Source organism: Salvelinus fontinalis, chromosome 28 (genome assembly GCF_029448725.1).
Source record: "Salvelinus fontinalis isolate EN_2023a chromosome 28, ASM2944872v1, whole genome shotgun sequence".
Classification (NCBI taxonomy): domain Eukaryota; kingdom Metazoa; phylum Chordata; class Actinopteri; order Salmoniformes; family Salmonidae; genus Salvelinus; species Salvelinus fontinalis.
Window position 1 is genome coordinate 2,043,629 of NC_074692.1, and position 24,978 is coordinate 2,068,606.

Consider the following 24,978-nt stretch of genomic DNA (forward strand, 5'->3'; position numbering starts at 1 on the left):
GGAGCTTTGGAGTTGTGGTTACACTAGGGGAGAAGTGAAAAAACGAAAGAACGAAAAAGAAAGAGGAAGCGGGAGAGGGATGGGGGCCATCGAGTCTACAGGAAGCAGCAGGACGGAGGCACACAAAAGCGTCGGGGCTCGGTCAGGAAGGATGTCTTGTTACAGTCAATCTTGAAAACGCTAGTGTTTTTGTACATGATACCTCCACTCCACCCCCAATATCACACACACGGTCTGTCTGTCTTTTGAAAGAGAGTAAGAGTGATAGAGAGAGAAAGAGTTTTTCCTCCTCATACATATTCACAGGTCCTCCACCCAGAAGGAGAAAGACGAAGCCTCTATATATTTCTCGAAGACACACACACACACACACACACTAAAAATAGACGCACACATGCGCAAACTCATGAATGTGCACACTCATACAATCTTGAGTACAATCTTGTGTACTGTGACTAACTGCCTGATTTGGAACAGCATGATAGCATACATGTTGAAAGCGCAGCCATGCCATGGATAGAGAGCACGATCCTATCATCCGAAATAGGAAATGACAGCACTATCAGTGTCAATAGCTCACCATTCCCTGCACACTTCAACCATTTTACAGGGTGTCCATTTTGATGACAAAAGTGTTACCATACTATGTGTCAGTACTGCATAAGAGAAATGCATGAGACTGAAATAAGTATTGTATTCATTAGCCTTTGTCAGCAATTCCGACAGCAATTCCGACAGCTACAGTAGCTAGCTTGTTATAGTCTAGCAAATACAGCACTGCCTTCTGAGATGGAAGTTTAATGTTTGGCGCCCCAATGAAAGGGGGTCCAACCGTTAGCAAGAAGATGATCATTTTTACTTACATTTTAACTCTGTGTGTGTGTGTGTGTGTGTGTGTGTGTGTGTGTGTGTGTGTGTGTGTGTGTGTGTGTGTGTGTGTGTGTGCGTGTGCGTGTGTAAGGCCTCGGGACATGGGGTCTACAGAGCTGAAGCCGTGCTGGACTGAAAACCAGAGTCTGGGGAGGGGAAGCGAGATAGAGAATTCCAGACATCTGCAGAAATGAGAAAGGTCCTGAGATTCCCCCACTGAGACTCAGACCTCCCCCACACTTCCTCTTTCACATGGCTGCGCCTGACACATAGCTCCACACACACACACACACACACAGAGAGAGAAACACACACACAGAGAGAGAGAAACACACACACAGAGAGAGAGAAACACACACACAGAAACACGTGCACACACACCATAGAACACATGGAATAAAGCTCGATGAAGAAAATACAAAATAGATGGGGAGGGAGAGTAGCATGTTAAATAACTAGTGTACTGATAACATTACAGTGTGCCGTGTCCCTCACCTGTTGATACATTCTTTAATTTCTGTTGTCCAGGAGCTGACTTGCTGGTTATTTTCCGTCTCAAATATGAGACTACCTGGATAGTGATTAACCTGGAGGAGACAAAACTAGTGGTAAAGGAGATTGTATGCACACACACACAGAAATATGTGACAAACACACCCTCAAGAACAGAAATGGAAAGAAACAGACAAGTTTGGCAGAGGGTGTGTGTGTGTGTGTGTGCTTGCTTGCGTGTATACACTTTGAGTGATGTTTCATGTGGACGCTCACTGCTCAATGGGCACTATAAATCCAAGAGTCCTTTTGGACAGAACAAGCTGACTCCTTGGCTGAATGTGTGCATGGACCATGTGGCGAAGGGACACGACACAAGGCAGGAAGATGGATCAGCATCACTAGCAGGGGAGAGTCTCCTCCTCACCTTTAAAACAAACGTGTTCATGTTGTCGGGCATCTCCAGGCGGTTGCAGCGGCGGATCGCCAGGATGTCTGCGCAACGAACTGTCAGTTTGGGACTAGAGCCCTGGCAAAGAGAAAGAAAGAAAGAGAGAGAGAGAGAGAGAGATAGACAGACAGAGAAGAAGCAGACATTCAAACAGCATGTCATGTTCCAGACCCCTCAAACACCACTCTGTTCCAGTAACACACCACATCGACGGAACTCCCTTTAAAACACCACGTACGTCACACCGGTGTGTTTGTGCCACATTAAGAGAAGTTTCGAGCTAGAGTTTGCTTCTGCTTTACGTACATCTTCGTTCGTCAGGACCATTTTAGCCAGTGTTTGTGGTGAGGAGGTTAAGTTTGTGTTGGTTTGGAGAGTAGAAATGTTAGGTTGCATGAATTTTATCTATCGCTGTTTTGATGTTTTTCCTTTTGCTCTAAAGATCTCGCTGACAGGAGCTCCAGAACTGGATGGAGAGGGGTACCAGATGGTGGAGGAACTAGTGGGAAACGCACATTCACTGGGACATGCAGGTTGTGTGTACGTGCGTGCCTCTCTTTCTCAGTTTCAGTGTGTCTAAAGTATGTGTGCCTGTGTGTATGAGTCGTTGCTCTTGAAAATCCAGCTTGGCTCTTACCCTGGAGCGTCCCTCAGTGGAGCTCTCTGGGCTGAGCACCAGGCCCCGTTCAGACTGGAGAGACCCAGAGAGTGGGCTGGAGGAAGGCTACTGCTCACGGAACACGCACTCTCCAGCTTAGCTCAGAAGGAGGAAAGGACACGAGAGGAGGAGAGTTCACCATTTTCCAAATTGAATCTCGTCGCTTTTTCCCCCAGCGCAAATGGGTGGAGGGAAAGAGAGCAGAAGGTGCTCATTGTGTGCTGATGATAGCTGGGCTTTTGTGTGTGTCATGTGTGAGCTGTTCCACGTGCTGGCTGCCGGGATGGATGAAGTCCATGTGATATCAGCCCCAGTCACCTCGCTATGATGAATCCTTATGCTATGTGAAGGCAGGTGTACCTTGTAGAGAGTGGGTGGGTGGGTGGAAACAATATGTACTGGATTTGCATATGGTGTAGTCAGAACGGCATAACCCAAAATGTACATCTCCTCACTGACCAGCCAATTACTAAGCCTAGATCTCCATTATTTTTGTAGATAATCCCTAAAAAGACAATGACATGAATCACCAGAACGTCTCACTCTCTCTGCTCCTTTACAATAAATCCCAGAAATGGGGATCAAACAGCAGAGCATAACAAAGCACAGTTGGCGCAACACTCAAGAGGTGTATTCCAGAAGGCGGAGTCAGATGAGTGTGACCCTATGCAAATGTCACAGTGTGTGAGCGGGAGGAATGTCTATGGGTGCATCCCAAATGGCACCCTATCCACTATACAGTGAATTCATTTTGGGACGAGGCCTATGGGCCCCTGGTCAAAAGTAGTGCACTACATATGGAATAGTGTGCCATTTGGAATAATCACAGACAGGTTGGGCACATCAAAAGGAGATTCCTTTCCCCCTCGAGTCTTAGTATAAATGAATAACACAGAGTCATTGTTCATCCAAACAGCTTTAGGGAGAAATTAAAAGTATTTGACTCATTGAAGGGATCTGAGAAATGACTAACTGGCTCTCTGAGAAACCATCTCACTGACTGAGTGTGTACAAAAAAGAAGCAGACAAATGAGTGCGTGCCCACACACACACACAGCTTTTTTTTCTGCCAACTCCATCAACACACACTCCAAAAAGTTCAAAATATATATATATATATTTTTTTTTAAACAGTCCTATGGGCATGTGACCTGTCCCATCCACCATGCTGAGTCTGAGTGAGGATGGGGGTAATATATACCAAATGCTGAACACACACACACACGCTAAACATAGGCAAACACACACACCAGCCATCATAAATTGGCCTACACAAATATCCACGATACAGCACAACGTCGAGCCTTTGTACCGACACTCAAACAAATGTACCTGAGGTTCAGTGCGCACTCCACAGCTTTGTCAAGTATCAACAATCCAAGTAACCATTAACCCCAAACTCTCAGTTTATATACATTACATGAACAAAAGTATGTGGACACCTGCTTATCAAACATCTCATTCTAAAATCATGGGCATTAATATAAAGTTGGTCCTCACTTTGCTACTATAACAGCCTCCATTCTTCTGGGAAGGCTTTCCACTAGACGTTGGAACATTGCTGTTGGGACTCTTCCATTCAGCCACAAGAGCATTAGTGAGGTCGGGCATCGATGTTGGGCGATTAGACCTGGCTCGCAGTCAGCGTTCCAATTCATGCCAAAGGTGTTCGATGGGGTTAAGGTCAGGGCTCTGTGCAGGCCAGTAAGGTTCTTCCACACCAATTGACAAACGATTTCTGTATGGACCTAACTTTGTGCACGGGGGCATTGTCATGCTGAAACAGGACCTTCCCCAAACCGTTGCCACAAATTCGGAAGCACAGAATCGTCTAGAATGTCATTGTATGCTGTAGCGTTAAGATTTCTCTTCACTGGAACTAAGGGGCCTAGCGCGATCCATGAAAAACAGCTCCAGACCATTATTCCTCCTCCCATTAAACTTTACAGTTGGCACTATGCATTGGGACAGGTAGCGTTTTCCTGGCATCCGCCAAACCCAGGTTCGTCCATCATACTGCCAGATGGTGAAGTGTGATTCATCACTCCAGAGAACGCGTTTTCACTGCTTCAGAGTCTAATGGCGGCGAGCTTCACCACTCCAGCTGACACTTTGCATTGCGCATGGTGATCTTAAGGCTTGTGTACGGTTGCTCGGCCATGGAAACCCATTTCATGAAGCTCCCGACAAAGTTATTGTGGTGACGTTGCTTCCAGAGGCAGTTTGGAACTCGGTAGCTCGGTAGTGAGTGTTGCAAGCGAGGACAGGCGATTTTTACGCGCTACACACGTTCAGCACTCGGCGGTCCCATTCTCTGAGCTTGTTGTCTTCGTAGCTGAGCCGTTGTTGCTCCTAGACATTTCCACTTCACAATAACAGCACTTACAGCTGTGTGCTCGATTTTATACACCTGTCAGCAATGGGTGCACTCATTTGAAGGGGTGTCCAAATACTTATGTACACATAGCGTTCGTTGATTGATAAGAGCAAGAAAGATCAATAGCTATTGACACTGTCAAACAAGTGGAACAGACTGGCAAAAAAAGGTAGGAATATCCGACCCTCACCATCTCAGATTGTGCTGAAATCTTTTATGTGGTTAGAAACATAAGAGAAATTAAGATAATTGATTCCACAGGATTCAAACATAATTCTTCCTAACAATGAGTAAGACCTCTGGAATCCAATAAAATGAATCAAAAGGCCCGCACCCCATGCCAATCCCACCCCAACAACCAGGGTACTGTATGTCCACTATCAGTTCAGTATACTGTATGTCTGACAAGAAGTACAGGGCTGCAGCTTCTTCATCCTTTGTAATGTATTCCCTGTAAATCTGGTTAGGGCTATTGCTGTGACCATATAATCACCACACCGGCAGTCATGAGTCATGACTGCAGTAAAATTCCACGTGACTTTTGAGTCACATAATCTCCTTTTATGCACTCTGGACATGCTTTGGTAGCACTCAACTTGCTAACTATCATCATGTCCTGGTACTCAGGGCTCAATTCTCCCTCTAACTACTCTGACATCAATGCAAATGATATCGAAAATCACAAACACTTATCCAAACAGTAGGCCTATCATACTTGTAAAACTCATCTCACTGTGATCATCAATCGGAAGAAATAAGTTCAACAGCAGGTTGAAACAGTGTATAACATGGTTGTTGTGGATGTTGTTTCAAAGCCTAACACAACGAAATGGACAGCGCTTTCTAAGGGGATGATTCATTCAAAACACAAATAAGCATATTAGAGCTTATGCATTAAACCTAAAATAAAAAAACAACCTGAATGAAAATGATGATTGTGCAGTTACACAATACATAGCCTACCGCATATTACGCAAGGCCAGTGGCGACCCGTCATTCAGGGCACACCGGTTTTGAGTTCCAAATGTTTTGCCTGTTTGGCATGTTATGTTGGCATTAATACGTGTCACATTTCAGTTTTCAAACAATGTATAAAAAAATATCATTCAGTTAATAAAGCCGCATACAAACACGGTCTCTTTTTTGATTTCTTGAGTAAGGAAGCTCCAAAATGAAGGTGTTTCAGCCTATTTCAGTGATTTCTGTGGTGGTGGGGCAAGCCAGCAGAAAATACGGTGCGGCGTGATTGGCTCAGTGTTCTGTAACTCATGGGGACACTACGTCACTGCCAAGCCTAAGGGTAGACCTAAAAAATTCTAGCCCCTTGGGTGCTACCATAGAGTTACATTAGAAGTGCCCATCCAAGAAGGCTCAAAGTCATTGGCCACTGAAAAATGACATCAAATCACGTTATATGTACAGTAGCTTTGATTGGACTGATCATGTCAACATCATACTTTCAAAATCTTAGCTAGCAGTCGTCGTCATGAATCAAGTTGACAATCTACTGGTAAATCCCTTTTAAATGACAGATAAAACGTATTGGTGCTCATCGGCCATAAACATTACACAACAAGTTGGAAATTGCAAATTCAACAAAGATTGGTTTGGAAGGAATCAGTGACAGTGGCTGTGTGGTCCCAAATCTGGCATTAAGGGGCTCTTTCCCAAGTTAAAAATGATAAACATTCAACATTGGCCATGCTGTCAATGAAGCATGATTTGTGCTGTGCCCAAAACAACTGTTAACTTGGAACTGCGAAAACTTGACTTCAGTGAGTTCAAGAAAACTGGGAAGTAAGGAATAAACGGGCTCCGACTGGGAAAATACGTTTTGAACTGTCATCCAACTCGGAATTGTAAATATGGCCTCTTTCTAGAGCTACGACCTGAAGATCAATGACATCATCATGATTCGAACTTGTTTTTTTCAGTTCCCAGTTGTTTTGAAAGCGGCATAAATCCAGAGAATGCCAGACTGATGTACCAGCCTTTGATGACACAATTTGCCCACTAAGGACCGCCACGCCACCTTCCTGTTCAAGTGAGCGCAGCACAACAAGGCGAGTCCAAAAATGTATTGTATGCTGCTGCATAAATTATGTAATATGCCAGGGAGATATGTATACTGTAGCTTATAAAGTAATAAGTGTATGTTGTGTAGTAAGATGGTAGTAGCCCATGTGCCTCACCCTAATAATTTGGTCTATTTACCCCTCTTAATTTCTCCTACTGTATTGACTTGGTGGTGCACATGTAGCCTATAGCCTGTTGTAGAGAAATTTAATCATAGAATATTGTAAGAGCTTCATTGTCTGCTTATATGCCCCCTTGATTTATCCTACGGTTCTGACTTGGTGTACAGGGAGAACACTGTAAGAACAGCCCATGTCATGAATTCTGTCGCTGTACATTTCAAAAGTGCTAAACAAATACCTTTATTGACTAAGTCCGTCCTAGATCGCTCATTAACGTCTTAATCGAAATTACGGATTGCCTCTTATCTGCTTGTCATCCCCTTATTTTTCCCCTGCCCATTTGATTATGGACCATTCTGAATCTAAACAAATGTTACATATTAGTAAAGACCAATTTAAATTGAGAATAGCCTGAGGCAAGGAACAGAGGGCAAGCTTTTTGCTACTTTCTCAAATCATCAATAGCCTACCATGTAGCCCATATAGTTTGTTGATTTCTAAGACATTCTAAGGTTGATATCGTTCACAACTAAAATTGCCAAATAACTAAATCTAGCATATAGGACCGGTTTCAAATTATCACTTTTACGTTCAACATAGCGCAATATGCGCACTTGCTACATAATGTGAAAAATATCCTTTCTATTTTCTTCAGTTAAATTCAATTATATTCCTCTTTAAAATCATATAAAATAAAACAATTGCACAGGATTTATAAGCATACAGCCTATGGATTGGCGCATAGCCAGATTTCATAGGCCTACAGTAAGCCAACTCATATTCTATTCACCTGAAATACAATTTCTTCATATCATGTTGTTTCTTTAGACCCGACTAAAATAAAGGATTTATTGTGATGGTGTACATTAAATTGGTTGTAGATGTGTAGATGTTCAAAAATGCCACATCAGCAGCTTATATGTGTGGAGGCCTAGATATGCTAAAGGTGTTTATTAATTAACGGTCAATTACCGTGAGACCAGCGGACTTTTGCATGACAATAACCTGCTGGGGGGAAAAAATCAGGACAGCCACAGCCCTAAATCTGGTGATGCTTTGTTTGTTTGGCCCACTAGAGAGTGAATTGCTTTCATGGAGTACTGGCTTGACTTGTGAAGATCACCACACAATTGCTTTTCATCATGAGCAAAAGCTATTGGTTTTCAATCCAAAATTGCAAAGAAAATATTGCGATCCATAATTTAAGAAACACAAGAGACCAGCAAAATGTATAAAAGGATGTGGCAGTAGCAGGAACAGCGGCATCTAGTGTGAAAGTTCACTGTAGTTCATGGTAAATAAAGCAAGCAACTTCAACAGCTCATTTCTCTGAACAGGGGGGGGGGGAAATATCACCAGATTCACAGGGAATACACGACAAAGGATGAAGAAGCAATACTCAAATCTGCAGATCCATAACAAGGCCTTGTCAGACAGAGTACTGAACTGAATACTGTGTAGTGGTTGTTGGGGTAGGATTGGCGTGGGATGTGTGGGTGGCTTTTTACTATTTTATTGGATTCCTCATGTCTTATGCAAATCAGATGTTGGATACTATATTTCTTGAATATTATGTTAATCCTATAAATTAAAAGGGCTAATTTGGGTGCAATCGTGAAGCTCAATTTCTCCGATATCTAAATTAATTTTCAATAAAACAATTTTGCAGGAAGGCTAATATCTGTTTCTAAATACAGAAACGATTTCAGAACAAATCAGAGATGGTGGGTGTCGTGGCATGCTGAAATGGCGTGGAATGACTCGGTAGAGGGTCTAGCGTAAAGAAAAACTCCAGAGCTTTTCAACCTTTAATACAAACAGGAAAGAACACCAGACAGGCTACACGTGACTGATGTATTAAGAGTATGTGACAGGAAGGCTTTGTGAGGGTGATGACATTAGAAGCCTGTGAGCACTTGAAAACTAATGTCTATGCACAAGGATTACTCTCAACAATTTCCACTGAACAGCATCACTCTGTTACTGTGGAATTGCCCTTGCTGTAGCTGTCTACTTCGAAATGCCAGACACCATCTCCTCGATTGTACACACCACGCATCGAAACTCTTTGTCCGTTTCCAAGCTTGTTTTGTACATTTCTGTGTACTTCATAAGGTATGCTCTGAGCCTGTGAAGCCACAAGTGATGAGCAAATAGAACATGGTGTAGGCAGTAAGAGATGCGACACAAATTCAAGAAATTTGATGCGAAGCAGAAATGACTGGGTGACAACAGCGAACTGCACACATGCAGAACGGGAGTCTCATGCTACTCAGTCAGCGCCCGTCCCAACCACATCTCACATCAGAGATCAGCTGCGTACCAAAACAGTGGCGGGGTGCCTTTTATTGTTGTTTGAACTGCAGAAAGCCACTCAATATGATGCTGAGAGACAAGTGAGTGCACGTCGGCCTTTCAGCTTCAGTCACACACGAACATAACATTTGATATTGCGGTTTGAGGAAATTGCCAATTTAACCCACAGACGCGTGGGCAAAGCAAATACTCACACGATCACATTCACAAACCTCAACATGCGTGAGTTAGACTACATAATAAGCCTAGGCCCATATAGGCCTAGTTCATCTACACATTCACAAACAAACTTAGGGCTACACATACTGTATGTACAGGCTTCAACTTACAAGACAACACAAAAAAGTGTTGGTGTCAGCTGTAGGTAGACCTTAACATTCTGCACTTAAAGGGATAGTTCACCCAAATTACAAACGGACACAAACTGCTTACGGGGTAAGGAAACCAACGTACAAGGTATGACAGTAATCCATGCTTGGTTTAGTTTCCCTGGCGGTGGCTGGCACTGTTTCCAAACGCTAACATTTTTAGCACAAATCCCATTCAAGTCATGGGACCAATATTTGCATTTTTCGTGTTCAAATCATCTATAAGTGACTTTGGTAGGCTTCACAATCAATTTGAGATACTTTGATGATTTGGACATGTGCAGAAAATGCTTATATTGGTCTCATGACTCGTATGGGAGTTGTGTTACAAATGCTAAAACGTTAGCATTTAGAAACAGTGGCAGCAGGGAAACTAAACTAAAGCATGTATTGCCGTCATCACACCTTATCCATAGACTAAGATTCTTGTTTGTAATGAAAATCACTATATCAAATGATTGCAATGCAATAGATTAGGAAACCAAAATGTAATTTGGGTGAACTATCCCTTTAAACACAAAGACATATTGGTTGTTCAGACCCACCCCCACCCACACAGTCATACTGAACCCGAGAGGAGACACAGGAAGTTTGGGGTCCCCTAGCGCCTCCCAGGGTCCCATTCTCAGGCCGTCTCCATGACAACACCCCACTCACCCAGAATTCCGCTATCCCCTAAGAGGGTTAAGACCGCTGTAACTGTCCACCCGGGGCAGGACTCCAAGCCTGTTTTGCTCTAACATTCCGCTGACCCTGGGGTTGTCGTCATCATCAGAACTGTCTCCAGAGACTTTCCAAATGTTCCCCTCTGCTATTAATACACACACACACACACACAATACAGGGGGATTTGATTTTTATATGCCACATTTGATTTAGATTTAATTTGGTTGACAAACTCATTAGGTTATTGAGAATTTGGTAGTTCACGTTTAGAATAGGTCCTTTACCACATCCACCCATGGCCTCCGGTACACTAGGCTATGTGCTTGCAAATCAGCTTCGGCATGGACGTTTTGCATTCTTCATGGTGAAGCAGGTTTTCAAACAACTCTACATCCTCGGAAGTGTCACAGAAAAGAAAGAGTCCCCTAGACTCTCTGGAGTCTCTAAAGGGACCAGCAGCGAATAGAAAGGTGATAAAGCTCTCCGAATCAGATCTAGCGAGATATGACATCAGCAAGGATGTGGGGACAGCGGGGCCGAGGTAAAACTGAGAAATGACAGGTTTCTAGGAAACATTTCAGAGACACCGTCTGTCGATGTGTGCCAGGGAAGCAAAGTGAAAGAGGTCAACAGAAATGAATAGACCCTATTTTTTCTATTCGAATTTGTGTCAAGTATCGTCGAATTAAATGGTAATAATAGATATTACAGCACATTAAAGGTTCTACACATAGAATTTGTGCATTGTAATTTCAGAAAATGTCCAGAATATATCTGCCGCTAATAGTGGAATGATAGTGCGTCACTGTATTACTTACCCGCCAGTGTTGTGATTGGCTATGATATTCACGTATGGATTTCTCACGCAGGACTGGCATCTGTTGTCAAACTGGGAAACCTGTTGTGACTTTGTGGCTATGTTATTTAGTGGAAAACGCTCTGTCATTTCCTGGTTGCTAAAATTCTACACTGTTCGTTCAATTTCAGTTTATGTGAGAAAACAAGCTCTTTATAGTGTAGGGAATCATTGTGCCATCTAAATTGCTGTGAAATATCGTTTAATAAGATGAAATACAATTTCTACACCAGCTTCAAACGGTTGTAAAAACTATATTTTTAGTTGTGTTATTGTGTAGAAAGATTTTACAATTTATATCACAGAAAATGTATGAATTCAGTGTATTGCTAGTAGTTTTGAATATTGTCCAGGTCTAGGTTTATATGATCAGGACTATTTTCTAAGTAAGAGAACATTAAAAATTAAACATTTAACCTGTCTTCTCTTGAGATTCTAGCCTTATTTACAGTTATACTGCAAGATATGAATTGTCACAATGATGTTTGTTCTTCAAATTATGTATTTTATTGAAACAGAAATATGAAGGAAATAGCACACATTATGAAAAATAAATGTTCCTTTTTTGTGGGGGGTTTGCGTTTTTCCCTGATTTTATAACAGAACATTGCATTTGGTTGTTTTTTAAAGTCCACAACAATGCTTAAACCACATCAGGAGAACACTGGGAAAAATCTGAGAAATGTAGATTTTTGGGTGTAGTTACCCTTTAATTCAAGTGCACACCTAGCCAGAGGTTGTTTTTTAGCAGTGTTTTTGTAGCACACTTGATCGTAGAGTTTGCAAAACAAGTACCCACTGGATTGATGAAAATAATCATAATATTCTGCCAGGTAACCATAGGCTACTTTGTAGTTAACATTTAATCGAGAAGGTTTTTGTGAAAGCCTTTCCATCTACCAGAAGACTGTTTGACTTAGCATCATCGCTAATGGCTACACAAAGTGATAGACGCTCGCACCGCACACAGACGGGCATTCTCGAAATATCTATCTTGGGCAAATTAAATAATTTCCAATACATTTAGTTGTTCCTACAGTGATGATTCACCATCTTCATTAGGTGTTTTCATAATTTATCTGCAGATAATGACCAAAAAGCCGAGGCCTACCTGTAGCCTATACGATTTAAGGAGACAAATTAACGGCTTTCTCACCGATGCGATAGTCTACGCTGACTGACGAGAAGTGTCACTCACTTTAGCGTCACGGTCTGGCAAGCCCCAACATCCTAGCTCTCTCCATCAGTGTAAAGAAATTTGACTGCAACCAGAGATCTGTAGCTACACAGTATAATGACGAGATACTCATGTCGCCGCCCTAACAATAGGAGTTGTTGTCCCAAAGGTGACAAATTTAGGTTTAAAATAAGCCCACAGAAACACATTGGGCTTATTTTGGACATATTTTGGCGAGAGTGAAACCTTCCTCTCTGCAGTGTTTCCCTGTCATTGCTCGCTTTAATAGATCACTAGAAGATGCATTTCGTCCATTCTAGCGGGAGAGGACTCGACGTACTAGTGGATTTAAACTTTTAAATTAAAAGTAACCTGAAGTGGTAAATGAAGCCAGCTGAAAGTGAGTCTGTAACCGACGGATTTGAAAATAACTGTGTGTGTGTGTGTGTGTATATCAAGGTTTTTATAGTAAACGAAAACTTAAAATAAAATCTAAGATTGGAAAAACAATTTAGTAAACTGAAATAAAAACTATTGGCTACTGAAACTGACTGCAAAACTATCCAATACAAAATAAAAAAACATAAAATTGTTTTTTTATTTTCTATGTGGCAAAAATCAAATGGGTTTAATCAAGCATTTTTTCAAATGGTCTTTTCTAGCTTCTGAATCTGCCATGTAAATGCTGCCAGTAGATGGCAATGTTTCAAATAGGCCTATCTTGTGCAATATTATTATTAGCTATCAGAAGCTAACAGGGACGTATTCCAAGGGCAAGCGCAGAGCATGAGCGTGAACCATAGGTGTGAACAATGGCAGCAGCAAACCCCAACACCAGCAGTGGTCGGTCGCAAAAGGCAAAGCCTTATTTGGGATTATTTTGAGTGAGACAGCTATTATTTTATTTTTACAATTCGGTCAGGATTCGACTCCTGGTATCATATGAACACACATAAGACATGGAACATTTTTAGAATTACAGGAAATGTGCTTTGAAACTGCACATTTTTATCTCTGCCAACAAGAAGGGTGTTTGGGGTCTCATGGGTTGCGAGGTGGGCGTTAGTTACTATGCCGATACATGACAATGCATCCGGACTTTTGTCACATAGGAAATTTCTATTACAGGACCATCTCAAATTGTATAATAGTACCCGTGCTATAGGCCTACATCACATAAATTGCTCCTAGCCTCCCATGCATAAGGCTACTTTCTGTCCCTAACACTAAAACAAAATAAAAACAGAATAAAAACTAGTAAATCAAGTCTGAACAAACTAGACAGAATTTCAAATATAAATCTAAAAACTTATAGAAATAAAAACGAATGGAAAATCCCAAAACTATAATAACCTTGGTGTGTGCATGTGTGTTCGTGGATGCACACCTGTGGTTTGCGGTAGTGTCGTCACAATACCGGAATTTTAATTTCGATACGAGGTTAAGTATTGCAATACTCGATACCATCACGATACTCTATACCAAAACGATACCACGGCAAAAAACATGTTCTCAAATGCCATTGAAATGGCAGCAGCGGTATGAGAACCAGCACATTCTTGAGCATGCAATACGGTTTTCCTCAGTACGAAATCCTCATCGACCCACTGTGCTGTCAGACTCAGCATGCTCATGGGGCTGACGTCGCTGGTCCAAATGGAAGCTAATAGCAGTAGCTCATGGATGTGCATTTCAACAATACTGTGTACATCCGATAATGGATTTCGCCTTTGAGTTGTCTCGCTGAAATGTTCTTACTCTTTCAAATGACTGCTTGACTTGTTGTCTGCTCGATCCACACAGCAGACATTGTGGGCTAGGTTAGGAATGCTGTGTTGCACGTGAGGACTATATTTTTTGTGGTGTCATTACTACATCTACCTACGTTATGTAGGTATGCACGGCAGCTTTTACATCGGTTTTGCACATCGGCTTTAAACTAGACAGACATCGGACCGATGCTAATGTTGGCATTTTTAGCTAATATCGTCCGATTCCGATATGCTTACTGATATATCGTGCATCCCTAATTCTATTTCTCGATGGTACCCGTATCCAGGGTAGATAAAGCACAGTTCTATTGGGTCTCCCGAGTGGCGCAGCGGTCTAAGGCTCTGTATCGGAGTGCTAGAGGCATTACTACAGACCCGGGTTCATTCCAGGGCTGTGCCACAAACGTTCGTGGCTAGGAAGTCCAACAGGACGGCGCACAATTGGCCCAGCGTCGTCCAGGTTAGGGGAGGGTATGGCCGGTGTGGGTTTACATGACTCATCGCTCTAGCGACTCCTTGTGGCGGGCCGGGTACTTGCGGGCTAACACCGGACGCCAGTTGAACAGTGTTCCGACACATTGGTGCGGATGGCTTCCGGGTTAAACTGGAGGCTCTTAAGCACGGTTAGGCGGGTCATGTTTTGGAGGACGCACGACTCTACTTTCACCTCTCTCGAGCCAGTTGGGGAGTTCCAGCGATGACAAAAGATCGAAAATTAGGGAGAAAAAGGGGGTAAATAAAATAACATTTAAAAAAGCACTAAGTCATTTATTTAAAGACATTGCTGCTAGTGGTATTGCTGTAAGATGCGATTTATAAAATGTTTTATACTTGCTTTTAAAACAGCCTAGTTTGGGTTGTAAATAACTCTTATTTATTTATTATGCGCAACTTGCTTAAAATCCTTCACTATTTCAGCAGGGCTCTCTACTCTTTAGGTTTAGTGTTCCCCACTACAAGCACATCTTGTGTGGATATCTTTGCGTGGGGATTAGCGGTTACCTTGTTCTATAAGGAGACCAGGGTGGGTTTTCTTTTTCATATCAGGCTTCAGAGTATTGTTTTTTTAATTCTTCTTCAACTTTTTTTTTTTTTTTTTTTTTTGCATTTTGAGAGAAAAAAAAAATTATGGATCAGTTATTCTTGTAATCTGGCATCTATCCTTTCCCCACCTGACTTTACATGGCCAGGCCTAATCTCACGAGGGACAAATGAGAGGGACACTTTTGCTAGCTGGAATGTTAAATCTTTAAAATCACCTAGTGAAACGTAAAATGATTCTTTCTCATCTATATCACCTTAAAGTAGATATCATCTTAATTCAGGAGACATCTCTGCACTTTCGACCACTCTCTTTTAAAATGAGGGTGGATCGGTCAATCATATCATTCCAATTTTCATTCTAAAACTAGAGGAGCAGCCATTTTAATTAGTAAAAACATACCAATCGCAACGTCAAGTGTAGAGGCAGACTCAGCAGGCCGTTTCATTATTGTAGTAGGAAGACTGTAATAATACATCTATTATTTTAGCTAACATTTATGCACCAAATTAGGATAACAGTTAATTCGTCACAAATGTATTTTCTCGATTACCAAATATGGACACACACCACCTAATACTAGGTGGTGATATGAATTGTGCACTGTCGCCCAATCTGGATCGTAGCTCTCCTAAGGTATCATCTTCATCAAAGACAGTATCCACAAATTAGCCATTTCTTAAGACATACGGCATATCTGATGCTTGGCGTTTCCGCAATCCCATAGCTAGGGAGTATTATTTTTTCTCACCAGTTCATAAGACCTTCTCATGTATAGACTACTTTTTCCTAGACAATAGATTTCTGCCACTTATCACTGAGTGTGATTACCAAGCTATAGTCATTTTGGATCATTCTCCCCTTACTATGAAACTACTTCTACTTAACTCACTCCTGCAATCAGAAGAAACCTTGGTTGCTTTTATTTCATCTCAAATTGAGCTATTTCTCAAGGTTAATCAAACCCCTGGAATGTCTCCTACAACAGTATGGGAAGCAATGAAGGCTTATCTAAGGGGACAAATTATTTCGTACAGTGCGATTAAGGAAGTGCAATATTCAACGCCTAGGAGAACTTACAAATAAAATATTGGATTTGGATATGGCATATTCACACTCTCCACCTGCAGATTTACTAAAACAATGTTTGACAGAGTTGGATCTTCTTTCAACTCGACAAGCTGAAAATCAAATGAATAAATCTCGATACAAAACTTATGAACATGGAGAGAAATCAGGGAAAATGCTCACACACCAGCTGCAAATCAAACCATACCTGAGATAACTGACGAGCTGGGTAAAAAATGTATTCATCATTTAGAGGTCAATTCATGCTTTCATAACTTTTACTCACAACTATACACTTTCGGAATGAGCTGGTAATGCCACCTTACTCGACACCTTCTTTGAGAACTTGGATATTCCTACAGTTGAACCTGAGATAACTGTTCTTCTAATTCAGCAGCTATCTGTAGAAGAGATTGTGTTGGTAATTAAATCTATGCAGTGTGGTAAATCCCCTGGAACTGACAGATTTCCGAGTGAATTTTTTAAAAAGAAATCTCAGATCAACTCTCTCCTCTTGCTTTCCGTACATGAGGAATCATTCTCCTCAAACTCTTTACCCTCAACAATGAGCAGCATGTATTTCACTTATTCTGAAAAAGGAAAAAAAAAACTATTAAGTGTGGTTCATTTAGGCCAACTTCTTTACTGCATTGTGATGTAAATATACTTTCTAAGATGATTACCTGCCGTTTTGAGTCAGTACTTCCCTCCATTATCTCTACAGATTTCATTTAAAAAAAATCGTCATTATTTTTTCAACATCAGACATCTTCACAATATACTTCATAATCCCTCTTCATCTGACACTCCAGAGATGTTATCACTTGATGCCTTCGAATACCTTTGATAAGGTGGAGTGGGATTATCGATTATATACTCTCAAACAATTTGGATTCAGTCCCAATTTTATGTCCTGGATCAAAATTCTTTACCCCTCCCATGGCTGCAGTGCGCACAAATAATAATATTTCAAACTTCAACGTGGGACAAGACAGGGTTGTCCTCTATTCCCGAGCCTTTAGCCATAGCAATACGTAATAACACCACTATCAAAAGTATTTGAAGAGGGGGCTTAGAGCATAAAGTCTCACTCTATGCAGATAACATGCTATTATATATGTCTGACCCTTTAACTGGTCTTCCAGACAACCAGGTTCTACTAAAGACATTTGATAAAATATCTGGGTATAAGGTTAATCTACAAAAAAGTGAATTGATGCCTATTAATACTTATGCCATGCAAACTTATTTTAGTCATGTGCCCTTCAGAGTCACTACACAAGAAATTAAAATATTTAGGAATTTGAGTCACACACTATTTCAAAGAAATCTATAAAGCCAATTTCCCTTGACACCAGGCTGTATGACATCCGGCCATGATTGGGAGCCCCATAGGGTGGCGCACAATTGGCCCACCGTCGTCCAGGTTTGGCCAGGGTAGGCCATCATTGTATATAAGAATTTGTTCTTAACGGACTTGCTTAGTTAAAGGTTAAAATAAAAATACATTTTAAAAACACTCCGCCTGAAACAGAAACTTGAACGCTGGGATTTACTTTCTCTTTCTTTGGGCGGAAGAATTAACACAATTAAAAATGAATCTATTACCTACGTTTTTATACTTATTTCAATGTATTCCCATCTTTCTGACAAAATCTTTTTTTATCTTCATAGATAAACTGACATCTGCTTTTATCCGGAACAAGAAAAACTCTTGGATACGTAAGAGCGTATTGCAGAGATCTCGCTCTCAGGGTGGTCTAGCACCTCTGAACTTTCAATACTATTACTGGGCAGCTAATAAAATAATCATTCTATATTGGCTGACAGAAATCCCAGATGTTACAGGCCTGAAATTAATGACCTTGGAGATCTCATGTGGCCCCGCTGCCTTACTCTGCTCAAAACTTGCATTAGCTGAGCCTGTTTCCAAATACACTAAAAACCCTATAGTGAAACATTCTCAAAAAAATCTGGAAACAGTTCACACGATTGTTTGGTCTCTGGGAATTAAAATAAATTCTGCTCCATTATTAAAGAACCATACGTTCTCTCCATCATTATTAGACCGGTCATTTCATATCTGGGCTGGAAAAGGGATCTCCTCACTGAACGACTTGTACATTGATATGACTTTTGCATCTTTTGATAAGTTACTACAAAAGTTTGATATTCCTAGATCCCATTTCTTTAGATACAAAACTACGTAATTGTAGGCCTCTTCATACTCTAGTCACTTCCATTCACGCCCACCTACCTCCCTTCTAGATTCTATTTTTAAAGTGAACCCTTATATCAAAGGGGGCATAAGCTTGATCAACACATTATTAAAGTCGCACAATCTAGATTCCCTTAACTCTTAACTTCTTTGGGGTAGGGGGCAGTATTTTCACATCCGGATGAAAAGCGTGCCCAGAGTAAACGGCCTGCTACTCAGCCATAAAAGATAGAATATGCATATTAGTAGTAGATTTGGATAGAAAACACTCTGAAGTTTCTAAAACTGTTTGAATGATGTCTGTGAGTATAACAGAACTCATATGGCAGGCAAAAACCTGAGAAAGAAATCCAACCAGGAAGTGGGAAATCTGAGGTTGGTCAATTTTCAACTCAGCTCCTATTGAAGATACAGTGGGATATTGGTCATACGGCTTCCACTAGATGTCAAAAGTCTTTAAAACCTTGTATGATGCTTCTACTGTGAAGTGGGGCCGAATGAGAGGGGATTGAGTAAGGTCTGCCATGAGCTGAACATGCGCTGACCATGTGCGTTCTTGTGAGCGCGAGCTCTGTTCCATCGCACTTCTGAAGACAAAGGAATTCTCCGGTTGGAACATTATTGAAGAATTATGTTAAAAACATCCTAAAGATTGATTCAATACTTCGTTTGTCATGCTTTTATGGACTGTAATATAACTTAAACTTTTCGTCCATACTTTCCGCGAGTCGTGAGTTTGGAAAGTGTACTGAACGCTAGAACAACAAGGAGGAATTTGGACATAAATGATGGACATTATCGAACAAAACAAACATTTATTGTCGAACTGGGATTCCTGGGAGTGCATTCTGATGAAGATCATCAAAGGTAAGTGAATGTTTATAATGTTATTTCTGACTTCAGTTGACTGCACAATATGGCAGATATATTTTTGTCTTGATTGGGCTCTGAGCGCCGACCTCAGATTATTGCATGGTTTGCTTTTTCCGTAAAGCTTTTTTGAAATCTGACACAGCGGTTGCATTAAGGAGAAGTGCATCTAAAATTCCACACATAACACTTGTATTTTCATCAACATTTATAATGAGTATTTCTGTAAATTGATGTGGCTCTCTGCAAAATCAAAGGATGTTTTGGAACTTTTGAACGTAAGGTGCCAATGTAAACTCTGATTTTTGGATATAAATATGAACTTTACCGAACAAAACATACATGTATTGTGTAACATGAAGTCCTATGAGTGTCATCTGATGAAGATCATCAAAGGTTAGTGATTAATTTTATCTATATTTCTGCTTTTTGTGAATCCTCTCTTTGGCTGGAAAAATGGCTGTGTTATTCTGTGAATAGGCATTCACCTAACATAATCGTTTGGTTTGCTTTCGTCGTAAAAGCCTTTTTGAAATCGGACACTGTGGCTGGATTTACAACAAGTGTATCTTTAAAATGGTGTAAAATACATGTATGTTTGAGGAATTTTAATTATGGGATTTCTGTTGTTTTGAATTTGGCGCCCTGCAGTTTCACTGGCTGTTGAAGAGGTGGGACGCTACTGTACCACGTACCCTAGAGAGGTTAAGAAACAACGGAAAGAGGATTTAGGTGAACAACTTTATGACTAAACTTGGCAGAGTATGCTTCAGAGAATACATTCTTCATCTACATGTCTAAGACATGCTGAAATTCAATTTAAAATAGTTAAATCGGCTGCTATGGTCAAAGGCAAATTATCCAAAATTAGACCAGAAATAGATCACACTTGTGAACGATGTACGCAGGTGTATTGTAGACGCTGGGAGTCGAGAAGCAGGTGGTAAGTTTAATAAAACAAAGAACGATACAACATTGGAGTAGCGTCTTGACATGAAACATATAAGCAACACTGCCTGGGGAATGAACCTAAGGGAGTGCCAGATAAAGGGGAGTTAATGAGTGAGGCAATGGAAGGGCAGGTGCACGTAATGATTGATGCCAGGTGCGCGTGATGATGGTTGCCAGGACCGGTGGTTAGTAAACCAGCGACATCGAACCCCCCACCGACCCCCCAGTTCCAGCCGCAGGACGACGCTGACCAGAGGGATGGCCCCGAGGACAAGGAGCAGATGGGCAGCAAAGATGGAAATCACGAATGATGTTGGGATCCAGCATGTCCTCCACCGGAACCCAACACCGCTCCTCTGGTCCGTACCCCTCCCATTCCACCAGGTACTGGAGCCAACCCCCACAACGTCAGGAGTCCAGTTGGGATCTGACGGAATAGGCGGGACCTCCCTCGACATCCAGGGGTGTCGTGGGGGACAGCATCAGCCAGGGGACCAGGAACCACCGGCCTGAGAAGGGAGACATGAAAAGAAGGTGAGATACCATACTCACTGGGAAGCTCTAACCCTATACGTCACCTCATTGATCCTCCGGAGAACATTGAACAGCCCCAAAAACTGGGGGCTCAGCTTCTTGCAGGGCAGGCGAAGTGGTAGATTCCTGGTAGAGAGCCATACACGATCCCCAGGATGGAACACGGGAGTCTCGTTGAGGTGGCGGTCTGCCTGCTCCTTCGGACAGTGGACGGCACGCTGGAGTCTCACGTGAGCGTCGCTCCACACTTCTGCGCGCCTGAACCACTCTTTCACCGCAGGAGCTTCGATCTGGCCAAGGGTCCACGGAGCCAGAGCCGGCGGGAAACCCAGAACACACTGAAAGGGAGTCAGCCCGGTAGAGGTGTGAAGTAACAAATTCTGGGCGTACTCCGTCCATGGAAGGAATTGGGCCCACTCTCCCTGCCGGTCCTGGCAGTGACTCCTCAGGAACCTCCCCAGCTCCTGGTTCATCCTCTCCACCTGCCCGTTAGACTGAGGCCTATACACGGAAGTGAGGCGGACCATGACCCTGAGCTTCCCCATAAAGGCTCTCCATACCGTGATGTGAATCGGGGGCCACAGTCAGAGACGATGTCCACTGGAAGGCCATAATGCTGGAAGACCTGCTGGAACAATATCTCAGCAAGCTGAAGAGCAGTAGGGAGACCAGAGAGAGGGATGAAACGCTACGATTTAGAAAATCTATCCACAACAACCCAAATTGGTGGTGAAACCGTCAAAGGAGGGGAGATCAGTGACAAAGTCAATGGATAGATGAGACCAATGATGCTGATGCATGGGAAGGAGTTTTCCTGCTGGAGCGCACCGGGGGGGGATTTGGTTGGAGCACATACGAAACAGGAGTTGACGTCATGAATAACGTCCCGCCACCAGTACTTCTCGGAAATAGAAATACCTGGATGTCCAGCGACAACAACTGTGTGCACCCAGGTCAGCAGCCGATCCCTTATCCCCGTGGGAACGTAGATGCACTCGTGAGGACAGGTAGTGGGTGCGGGATCGCTCTCCAGAGCCTGGTGAATGTGCACATCTACATCCCAGACCACAGGGGCTACGACTCGAGAGGAAGGGATTATGGGTGCATTCAGGACAGGACCCTCTCCCGAGTCGTAGAGACAGGACAAGGCATCGGCTTTGGTGTTCTTTGAACCTGGGGGATAGGTCAGCGTGAAGTCAAATCTCGTAACGAAAAGGGCCCACCTTGCTTGGCGCGGTTTCAGCATCCTCGCTGTCCGTATGTACTCCAGGTTCCGGTGGTCAGTGAGGATGACGGATGGGTCCTTGACGTCCTCAAGCCAGTGTCTCCACTTCTCTAATGTCAACTTCACCACCAAGAGCTCTCGATCACCAACATCGTAATTCCTCTCGGCAGGGGACAGATTCTTAGAGTAATCCGCACACGGAAACAAACCTTGTCGTTCAGACAGAACTGCCCCCACTCCAACCTCTGAATCATCCACCTTCACCACAAAGGGTATCGTGTGATCTGTGCGTTTCAGCAATGGGGCGGAGGTGAAATGTCCCTTCAGTAGGCGGAAGGCCTCGTCAGCTGATGGACTCCACACCAACCTACAGGGACCACCCTTGAGGAGAGAAGTGAGAGGAGTGGCGATGGAGATAAAGTTCCAAATGAAACAGCAGTAGAAGTTGTCAAACCCCCCAAAACTATTGTAACCGCTTTATGGTGTTTGGAACTGGCCATGACCTGACTGCATCTACCTTATTGAATTTCATCTTCACCCCTTGCAGGCTGATTTGGTAGCCTAGGAAGGAGACAGCCTCCAGATGAAATTGGCACTTCTCTGTCTTGACAAACAGTTGGTTATCCAGGAGGCGTTCCAGGACTACTCGGACGTGAGCGATGTGATCCTACAAGGTAGCCGAGGAGACCAGTATGTCGTCAATATGCACAACCACCGAGAATGTCCCGGGAATGTCCGAGAATGTCCCGGGAACACCTTGTTGACGAATGCCTGGAACACTGACGGAGCATTGGATAAGTCAAATGGCATCACCAAGTACTCAGTGACCAGACATCATGCTAAAAGCTGTCTTCCATTCATCCCCCTCCCAGATGCGGATGACGGGCCCCGATGAGCTGTTCGATGGCTGCCGTCACTAACAGGAGAGGGTACCGGGACTTGGTGGTACTTGGTGGTGATATCATTGAGTCCTCTGTAGTCAATACATAGGTGTAACACTCCATCCTTCTCAGTCACGAATAAGAAGCCTGCAGACGCAGAAGTGGACATGCAGATGAATCATCATGGATGCACTCCAACATACTCCATGGCCTTGGTTTTAGCCACCGACAGAGGGTAGATGCATCTGCGCAGGGGGCGCAGAGCCTGCAAGCAGGCCGATGGCACAGTCCCAGGGGCGATGAGGAAGGAGACAGGTGGCGCGGGTTTTGGAAAATACCTCCCGCAGGTCCTGGTATACCTCTGGGATGTTGGACTGAAGGGCAACCGCAGGACTCAAACTGGCATGGAACCACAGGGGATGAGCAAGCAGGTCCTCCGGCATTCTGGTGCCCAGTCTGTGATTTTCATCCTCGATGGTGGGATTATGGCGTTGAAGCCAAGAGAGGCCGTGGATGATCTTGTGAGTTAGTGCACTGGTGATGAAGGGAATGTTCTCCAGATGGATGGACTCCACAGTGAGGGCGAGTAGTTTGGTGATGTGTGATGGTCCCGGAACCTAGTGGCCGATTATCGACGGCTTGAACCGGGAAAGGAGATGAGAGCGGGTATGAGGTGATGGTAAGAGAGGCTGGATTTGGTCAAAAAAGGCCCCTGCGGCACTGGAACCCACTAATGCTGTAGAAACAGTACATGAGGGACAGTCAACTAGTGTGAACGACACCAAAAAGGGTTTGGCAGAAAGTGATGAAGAGGGGATACTCACACCTGCCCTAGGAGGTGGAAGACTACGTGACCGGCCCTCTGCTCTCGTGGATCCCGAGTTGGGACGTACCGGACATTGCTGGAGCCCTCCTTGACCACAATCTGCGTTGCGCCGCCGCGGGGAAGCGCCTACCTCTATGGGTTCAGGCTCTGATCCAAAGTGTTCACTGAGGGAGGGAGAGAAGCGATGAGAGTACCGACGCTCGCGAAGTAGGTTATCCAGACGGATGGCCATTGCGATGAGTGCCTCAAAGGAGAGGTTGTCGTTTCGACAGGCCAGTCTGACTGGACCTCCTTGTGCAGTCCTCTGAATAGCGTACGAAGCGCCGGCTCTGCCCTCCGTTTGATTATCAAAGATAGCCATGAACACCTCATATGAATCCAGCTCCTCCTCTCCTGTCTCCCAGACGGCCATGGCCCATTCCAACGGCCGCCCAATCAGCAGAGAAACAACCATGGCAACCTTGGACCTCTCGGCGGTTGGGGCTTCCATCTTGTGCGAGGCAGCACTGTAGTAGGAAGCCACGGCATAGGGTGCCGTCATATTCATCTTGAAGGGACATATGGGTGTCGCTGACCTGAGCGGGTTGTTGAATGGGCTGGTGTGCTGGATCGACTGGTGGTGGAGAAAGTCAAAGCCTTTCGGGTATGTTCGAGACGTTTAACACTGCAAAGAACCTCTTCCATAGCCTTCCACAGTTGCGCCAGCTGGTCGTGACGTTGACGAAGTAAGTATCCCTGTTTGTCAACCATCTGGGAGATGTTCTGATTTCCTGCTGCTTCCATTTGTAGAGGCAGCATTCTGTAACATAGACGCTGAGAGTCGAGAAGCAGGTACAGGTGGTAAGTTTAATAAAACAACGAATATGGAATGATACAACATTGGAGTAGCATCTTGACATGAAACACAGAAGCAATACTGCCTGGGGAATTAACCTAATGGAGTGCCATATAAAGGAGAGGTAATGAGTGAGGTAATGTCCAGGTGTGCTTCATGATGAACCGCAGGTGCGCGTAATGTTTGATGCCATGTACGCGTAATTATGGTTGTTAGGACCGGCTTCGAATGCTGGAAGGGAAACGCGGGAGTACATGACAGCAGGCTCCTTCTACTTTATTGCATGTTTTGAACATGCCCAAAATTGACAGACTTCTGGATATCAAT

At 43.3% G+C, this 24,978-nt stretch overlaps 1 protein-coding gene across 3 annotated transcripts in view; it reads right to left on the reverse strand.

Moving 5' to 3' along the window:
* LOC129825944 (SH2B adapter protein 3-like) overlaps positions 1 to 24,978 on the reverse strand; it is a 63,878-nt gene that overhangs the window by 7,317 nt on the left and 31,583 nt on the right. For all 3 annotated transcript variants that reach the window (XM_055886097.1, XM_055886098.1, XM_055886099.1), the window contains exons 3-4: positions 1,790 to 1,891; positions 1,366 to 1,457 (exon numbers count right to left, since the gene is read on the reverse strand). In XM_055886097.1, the coding sequence (XP_055742072.1) occupies positions 1,366 to 1,457; positions 1,790 to 1,891 (194 nt within the window). The remainder of the gene's footprint in view (positions 1 to 1,365; positions 1,458 to 1,789; positions 1,892 to 24,978) is intronic.